The 8,511-nt window shown below is 47.8% G+C and overlaps 1 protein-coding gene across 1 annotated transcript in view; it reads right to left on the bottom strand.

Moving 5' to 3' along the window:
- Positions 1 to 299: 299 nt before the first annotated feature.
- The window catches only part of SPON1 (spondin 1), a 444,725-nt gene continuing 436,513 nt past the window's right edge, over positions 300 to 8,511 (bottom strand). The window contains exons 12-16 of the mRNA XM_007955374.2: positions 5,819 to 5,989; positions 5,565 to 5,732; positions 4,301 to 4,465; positions 1,948 to 2,211; positions 300 to 463 (exon numbers count right to left, since the gene is read on the bottom strand). Coding sequence (XP_007953565.1) covers positions 300 to 463; positions 1,948 to 2,211; positions 4,301 to 4,465; positions 5,565 to 5,732; positions 5,819 to 5,989 — 932 coding nt within the window. The remainder of the gene's footprint in view (positions 464 to 1,947; positions 2,212 to 4,300; positions 4,466 to 5,564; positions 5,733 to 5,818; positions 5,990 to 8,511) is intronic.

Genomic DNA, 8,511 nt, shown 5'->3' with positions numbered 1-8,511 from the left:
AAGGTCATTCTGCGTGCCCAGGTGGATGTTCCAGAAGGACATGTTCAGTTTAGTACAGGGCAGCTGGCCTACTCATGTGCACGAAGAGGGCCAGCTGAGATGAGGGAGCCCCACTCACCCTGTACCCACCAAGAAGTAATCAGAAGGATGTCCCTTGCATCCTCAAGACTATTGGGTGAACCATACTGCAGAAATGAAAACTAGTGTACACAACTTAAATTGTCTTAAACAAGCAAACACAATCCAGCCATTGGTGACTCTGGAATCTAGGGTGCAGCCCTGGAGAGCTTGTACCCTTGCTAACAAGGGTGAACGTTGCATGCTCTGATTTCCTTCTTGTCTTTGCAGCTGGTAAACTGGGAGCTTTTGAACCTCTTCTTTACGGTCATGTAGCGTTCTTGAATTCCACCTCCACACAGTTTGGTGCATTCTGACCAGGCTGTCCACGGGCGCATCCTGCAGCCTGAAAGCATGGAAAGGCCTGGTTAGACCAGTTGAAATGGGGGAGAGAACAGGAATGCTGAACTCAAGTTGACAGCTGGTCGAATTTAGTTGTCTTGTCTTCTCTGCTTCTGTATGTAATGATTTGTTGAGTGAAGTAATGGTTGGAGTCCTTATTAGGGATAATTAGCTCATATATGATAGCTTGCCAAAAAAAACCAAACATAAATTCTTTGTAGCTCTTTACATCAGGAGGCAGACTCTGACCAAGGGGACATGAGCAAACAAGGCTTGGAAAATATTTGCACATTGGGGCTTGCCCTGTTTTGCTGCAGGGAATCCTTTTACCACTGTGTAAGCAAGCCTGGGCTCGTCTGCTAGAGACTGTGAAAAGAGGCCCCAGCCATCCCAGCTGAGACTCCCCTCAATGCAAGTGAGGCCAGCCTAGTCTTTCCAGACCCTGCTGAGCCACTAGGTGACAGCAGGCTCTTGAATGAGCCTAATCCAGACTGCAGAAGAATCATCCCGATGGGCCAGTCTGTTATTCCTGACCACAGGATCATAAGTTAATAAATAATTGTTTTAAAAAGCCACTGTTTTGGGGTGGCTTGTTAGCAACCAGTCAAGGAGCATTTTAACTACTTTCTACTTTACCCCAAGTACTTAGTGTCCCAAACACTAAGTAAACTTAAGTACAATTTATTTTTCCTAAGGGAGCTCTGGAGGTGTAGTGCCTAAGGCACTTGACTCCTAATCTGAAGGCTGGCAGTTCAAACCCACCAGCCACCCCACAGAAGGAAGACTGGGCAATCTACTTCCATAATGATACTGCCTCGGAAACCCAAGGAGGGGTCATTATGAGTTGGATCCAACTCGAAGGCAGTAAGTTTGGTTTTTTGGTGATGCATCTTAAACATGCCTTTTTCAAAGAAAAGTTTCCTGACCTCACAAATTTGGTTAGATCTTTTGTTTAAATGCTTCCATAGCACTATATATTCCTTCATAGAACTAACCACATTTATGATGATCCAGTCACTCTGTTCACCACACCACACACCACACTGTAAGCTCCAGAGAGGAAAAGACCACGGCATAGTGCCTGGCACATACCTGGCCTTGATGTCTGTTGACTAGTGCAACAGACAACATTGTGTGTGATATGCTAAACCCCAAATCCCAAACCAGCTGTCATCAAGTTGATTCTGGTTCATCTCAACCCCTTGTGTGCTCCGAAGGGTTTTCATCGACTGGTGTTTTGGAAGTAGATCATCAAGCACCTCTGGATGGGTATGAACCCTCAAATTTTGGTTAGCATTAAGGGTTTGCACCCCTAGGGACTCCAAACTCTTCAATAGTCTGTGGTATCTTGTCATTGCATCTTAGGGATCAAAATGTAATCTGAAGATTCCAGAAAATGCAGCTCTTCCTTTTCCTCCTCCCTCCCAGTTTTTGGCAGACCTAAGACCTAGCCCAGTGCAGAGCGCAGCCCCACATTGGGAGTGGTACCTGGAAACTGCTCCCCATCTGACTCTTCCCTCAGCTGCTCACTCCTCCGGCTCTCTCGGGCCTCCCTCCAGCGCAGCTTCTGGATTGATGGATTTCGAAGGCATTTCCGGATGCGGCACTTTTTGCGCTGCACAGTCTCTGGGCAGGGAGCACCTCCAAACTGAGGCTCCATCTGGATCATCCGGGTTCGAATCATGTGGCCTTTCCCACATGATTTGTTACATTCTGACCACTGGGACCACTCGGTGAGCTCACAGTCAATGGCTGGCAAGACACAGATGGGCACGAGTATATTTCATGTCTGACACATACACTCTCCACTCTCCTTTGAACATCTCAAGTCTATGAGGAGCATTAGGCAGGTGCTGTGATCCCATTTACAGAAGCAGAAACTGATACTCTAAGAGGCAGACTGACTTCAGTCCACATGGCTGGTAAGCAGTAGAGGCCCAAGTCATAAACCCCATTGTATGCCATGACTCAAAAAGGCTCTGAGGGACCATGAAGTTAGGTTCAATGCCTCTTGCCCTGCTCTTGAGAGCTAAAATATTGTCAAATCAGCATCAAGTGACACAGACTGGCCTCAGTCCCCAAGACCTAGATTTTCTCTGGGAAGGCACAGCTCATTGGTCCATTTTCACAGCAATGCCTACAGGCCCCTTCTGCCCGACTCCTTTGGTGAAAATAAGTCAACAAGCTGACAGGTGTCTGGCCCCTGTGGACAGTACCAAAAACTTCATGGGTTTTGCAGTAAGAACCAGGCAGCTTCCTTTTTTTTTTTTTTTTTTCTTTTAAATTGGCCTTATTCTCAAGATTTTCCTATGTCCTCTATACATGACACTCTGCAGAATACAGGAACCAGAAGTGGAAAACTCAATATAGGAGAGGGGTGAGAGCAAGTGGTGTTTTATGACTTACCATGGCAGAGATCCAGCAAATCCCCCATACTAAGACAGTATCTCACAAATGTGAAGAGAAATAACACATCAGTGTGATACTCGGATGAGCCCTAGTGGGGTCAATGACGCCACACTCCCTATTGGCCTTGCAAAGTGAAAGCAAGCCTGGAAAGAGAAGTCCTCATTTGATTCAGTAGTTTCAGGCTGCTGCTGCTCCCTGTGGGAGCTCAGGCAGCTTTATCTACGAAATGGGGATAATGGTCCCTAGGTTAGGAAGACTAAATGAGATATTGGTCCCAGCTCAGTTCCTGGCACATGGTAAGTGCTTCAAAAATGTTTCTTTTCCTTTCAGTGGACCCTGTGGATTTAAAGAATTTTGTTGAAGCTGAGAACAGTATCTCAGTCAGGCTGTGGGGGCCCCAGCTCTGGTGAGCTGGGTTGAACTGTGGGCCAATGTTAGTTACTAAAAGCCACAGGCTTTATTGAGTTCATGGTCCTGGTCATCTCCACCCATGCATGAGTCTAGATAAAACAGCTCAGGCACAGTAATATGTAATACTGATTGAAACCTGTACTGGCCAGGTTCAGCCCTTGGCACTTTGTACCAATTACTTGGGTCCATCCTCAGAACAGCCTAGGAGGTACTTCTGGCTGTTTCACACATGAGGAAAGTGAGGAACAAGCATGAAAAGTAATCTGCCAAGAATTACGCAGCCTCGCAGAGCTGGGATCTGAATCTGGGCAGGCAGCCTGAGAACCCGCAAGAGAAAGAGCAGGAAAGGCTGCAAGGGCATCTCAGAGGAAGCCAGAAAACAGGTCAGAACAAGCCTGCCTGATACACCACCTACAAGAGAAGCTTTCTCAGAAGAGTAGCCAGGAAAACGGCTCACTTTCCTTGGAAATTAGGCTCCATGTGATGAAAACAGCTGACCACAGACAATTTGGGAGAGATGGGGATACCCTGACAGGGAGCTTTTGAAAGCTTGGCTTGTTTTCCTGCAGGTGGTCTTACCAGGGTTGTACAAGTGTGGGAGTTTTAGCTTCAATGTGTCCAGCCCCTGGTCACAGGTAAATAAAAATGGCCACAGGGAAGAGAATTCAATAGCATCAGACAAGCTCCTAATTGGACGAAGGGAGGGAACTATGGTTTACTGAGCCTTGTGCTAAGTGTTTTTCAGATAGTCTCCCATTTAGATTTCACAGCCACTTGCAGTGTATTTTATAGACAGTAGTGGAACCCCCACTTTATGAATGACATGGACTGAAAAAGTATCTTGCTGACAGAGATCCAAACCCCATGTTCTTCATCCTCTGCAAACAGCTGACGTGTACAATCTAGCTTTCTGGTCATATAGCTCAGGGCTGGTTAGGGGACTCTCCATGCTCTTCAGGCTCCCTGAGCTCAGGAAAGGTGGGAGGGGAGAGGTGGTGGGCGTCCAAAGCGCCAGACTTACGGCATTCAGGCAGCATGCACTTCTCCCCCTGCTCCAGCTCCTCGTTACAGTCTCCGAGTTCAGCTAGAGACTTGAGCATTCGCTGGCGGGTCCGCATGCCCTTCCCACAGGTCACGCTGCAGTCGCTCCACTCAGACCACGGGGACAGCAAGCAAGGGATGGTATCTAGGCCGAGAGGTAGGTTTGCCACTGAGAACAGGCTCCCTACATTTCCCTTGGCACCACAGTGCCCTCCACTGCTTTTTCCTAGCTCTGGCCCCTGGAGTAAAGTGGAACAGCCCACGGTTTCAGATAAAAGGAGCAAGAAGTGGCTCCGCTGGCTACTGCTCTTCTTGTCACTATGCCACATCTCCCCGGGCCCAGCGGTAGGGATGACTTCCCGTATGTGTATGTCAGGAGTATGTGTACACCATTTGCAACACCTCTGTGGGGCCCAGGAGGAACTTCTTGAGACAGGAACATTCCACTCTCCCCGAGGGTCAACAGTTAAGAGAAGCTCAATGCTGTCTTTTTCGGACATTTTGGTACTAAAATTCCCAGAATATGTATGAACTCCTGTGCATGTGTGGGGAGCTCTGGTAGCATAGTGGCTAAGGCACTTGACTGCTAACCAGAAGGCTGGCTGTTCAAACCCACCAGCCACTCCTTGGAAGGAAGATGGGGCAATCTACTTCCGTAGTGATACTGCCTCAGAAACCCAAGGAGGAGGGGTCGCTATGAGTCAGGTCCGACTCGACGGCACATAACAACAACAACAACCTGTGCATGTGTACATCTGTCTGTGTGCATTTGGCATAGAGCAGGGGTCCTAACGCTTGATGAAGCCGGGCCCGCCAGTCCAATGTAGAAAAAGAGTGGGGCTCTTTGATGAGCTGGGCAGGTCATGTCCTACCTGTATCTGTCATGTCTCCCCCAGCCCCTACCAAATACCTGGCGGGGGGAGGGTATTAGAAAATACATCTGCAAGTGAATACTACTGAGGCCACCAATTGCCACTCCAGCATTGCTCAGGTTGTTCCCGAAAGGATGCCACTGTCCCTGGGTCTGGTTCACGTCCGCACACCTATGGCCCTGATCTTGCTCCTAGCAGTGCTCTGAAAGGACTGTGGACTGTGGTTTCCTTCTGCACCTGTCCAGGTGCCCACCAGATGCTGCACCTGCCCACCTTGAAGGTGGTGGGGTGCCATGGTCTTCCACATCTGTCTTCACCTGCCATCCGGTACCTGGTCCCCTCCCTAGGCCCACCACCCTCATGGCCACTCACGGCACTCGGGCATCATGCACTTCTCCGCTTGCGATGTGTCAGCCTTGCACATGGAGCCGTCTGCTGGGCTCATCTTGATCATTCGGTGCCGCTTCTTCATGCCCATCCCGCAGGTGGCGCTGCACTCGTCCCACTCGCCCCACTCGGTCATCAGGCAGCTGCTGGGAGCTGGAGGTCCGGGCGGGGTTGTAGTCGCGTCCAGGGCCTCGGGAGCCCCGCGCGCCTACCCCGCCCGCCGGGTCCCCGCCACTCACAGCACTCCTCGTTGACCGTGCACTTCTCTGTCTCTTCAGTGGGCAGCGTGCACACAGAGCCGTCCTCCGGGAACTGCTTCACATACCTCTCCCGGGACCGCATGCCCGTGCCGCAGGAGATGCTGCAGGGCGACCAGGTGATCCACTCTGACATGGTGCAGGTTGAGCCGTCTGCAACACAGGGAGCAGGGCTGGGCGAGGGCGGTGGGGAATCCGCGTGATGGGAACTTCTCAAGGGCCTCAGAAAAGACTCAGGAAGGAACAAGCTAGCAATTCAAGGGGAGGTGGGCAGTTGAAGAGAAAGCGAAAAGGTACAAATTACAAATGTTCTAACCACTAATTGTTCTCTACCAGGGAATGCCCTTTTTCCGGGTGCGTGGTGCACTCGAGATTACTCCTCATCCCGTGAAAAAACACCTGAAAGAAAACAGACTTGAGAGTTGCTTGGGTGGATGGAAGGATTTTATATATATATATATATATATATATATATATATATATACACACACACACACACACACACATATACATACATATATATGTATGTGTGTACATTTATATATACAGTGTATTTACACATATGTAGTGTAAAATACAATCTATTCATGATTTAAGATAAATCAAAAACGTTTGTATATCATTATATGTTTAAGAATATTAAATAAATTTAAAAATTCACTCCTAAGTAGCCAACATTTTAATTGCTAATTAGCCATGTGTGGCTAAATCCACTGCCATCCAGTTGATTCCAACTCATAGTGACCCTATAGGACAGAGAAAAACTGCCCTGCAGCGTTTCCAAGGCTGTCATCTTTATCGAAGCAGACTGTCACATCTTTCTCATGAGGAGCAGCTGGTGGTTTTGAAGCACCAAACTTTTTAACAGCCAGGTACTTAACTACTGCGCCACCAGGGCTTCCAGTGGGTGGCTAGTGGCTACCATAGTGGACAGCACAGATATACCATCATTGCAGAGGTTTCTATTAAGAGAACACTGGAAGAAATTATACGTATTCTGAGATATAGTGTAAGCTCTTTTGCTCAGAGGAACCTGAGACTAATTATTGTCTATAGCTGACACATCCCATTCTAGAGAAATAAATGAAACCTGAGGACACAGGCAGATCTGTACCCAAGTAACAGGTTACCCCAAAAGGCTACATCTCAGTGACTTGGTTGAGGTTGGGAAACAGAAGAGAATACCCCAGTTGGTAATGGAGAGGAAAAGGTGGGATAGGAAATGGGGAGGGAGTGTCTGAGTGTGCAGGAGAGGAAGGCACTGGTCAAGGGTGAGGAAGGCTATAGAACCAGCCTTTTGTGTTGATAATTTGGGCCATCTAGCTTTTATGTGACTTAGCTCCCATAAATGGGTGTTAGCAAAGGCCACAATCATGTGGGAGATGCTCAGGAGGTTGGTGAAGAGATAACCCAACCTCTCAGCATGGCTTGGTCATCCTATTCCCAAGGTGGTGATGGGAGTTGGTCCTGGTGGAAACACACAGGTTTGTGTGTGTGTGTGTGTGTGTTTGTGTGCTAAGAAAGAAGAGGAAAATGAAGCAGCATTATGCCATCCATCCATTCATCCATCTACCCATTTATCGATGTCAATAAAAATCTATTGGATGCTTAGTGGTATACCCTGAGGTTACAAAGATGTATAAGATATGGATCTTGTCTTACTCCACCGGGGGGGGGGCATAAGCAGAAAATAATTCCAAGTACTGAAGATATGAACAGAGGTAAGCCTAGGGGATCAGGGAACACAGAGAAGGGGGAAAAAAATCCACTCCTGAAGTGCTGGGAACAGTTTCACAGAAGAGGAAACATCTGAGTGCACTTTTGCATGTGCATTTAAGGTGGAGGGAATAGTTTGTGCAAAGACTTCAGCATAGAACATATGTGTGTCTGTGGTATTGGGTGATGAGGCTAAAAAGGAGTGAGGTCGGAATGTGAGGCCAGCCTGCACATGTCCACACACTGTCACTTGTACTTGTTTGATGCCTCATTATTGTTACTTATAGGCAGTGTAGATAGTGCTGGTGATGCAGTAAAAAATCTCAGCTGTTCTCCCCATGTTAGACCCAGGGACAAGGCTAACTAACTAAGGCAGCATGTGCAGCTAAATTAGATAGCTGTGTTTCAGTGTGACATGGTGGGGAATACAGTAAGTCTCATGAGTTGGCAGGACATAGCCTGGGCAGGTGGAATACTGTCACTGCCAAACTGAGTGAGTCTTCTGGAAGGAAGTGGCTGGACTTGAGAGGCTCTTCAAGTATCTCCCAAACTGATGTCTTCAGGTACCTTCACTGATAATGTGTCTTTTAGCAATTGTGTTAGATGCATGCATTAGAATGCTCATTTTTGCCAGGCCTCCACCCTGGTTCTCTGTAGAACTATTATTGCCAGTAAATTAAGCTGAAGAGTTTGTTCATGGTTGTATGGATTGAACTAGGTCCCCTGAAATGTATGTTGAAGTCCTAACTCCTGGTACCTATCAACATGACCTTGTTTGATCTTTGATGATATTAATGTAACTGAGGTCATACTAGGGTAGGGTGGGTCCTATCCAATCTGAATGGTCCTATAAAAGAGACATGGAGAGACAGGGAAGATGGCCTGTGATGACCAAGTTATGGTGTGGCTGCAAGCAAAGGAGTGCCTTGATCAGACCAGAAGCTGGGAGAGAAAAGAAA

The sequence above is a fragment of the Orycteropus afer genome, unplaced genomic scaffold (genome assembly GCF_000298275.1).
Source record: "Orycteropus afer afer isolate SDZICR_OR568_19922 unplaced genomic scaffold, OryAfe1.0 scaffold00014, whole genome shotgun sequence".
Taxonomy (NCBI): domain Eukaryota; kingdom Metazoa; phylum Chordata; class Mammalia; order Tubulidentata; family Orycteropodidae; genus Orycteropus; species Orycteropus afer.
Note: the sequence above shows the minus strand (reverse complement) of the source record. Positions and strands in the feature narration are given on the sequence as shown.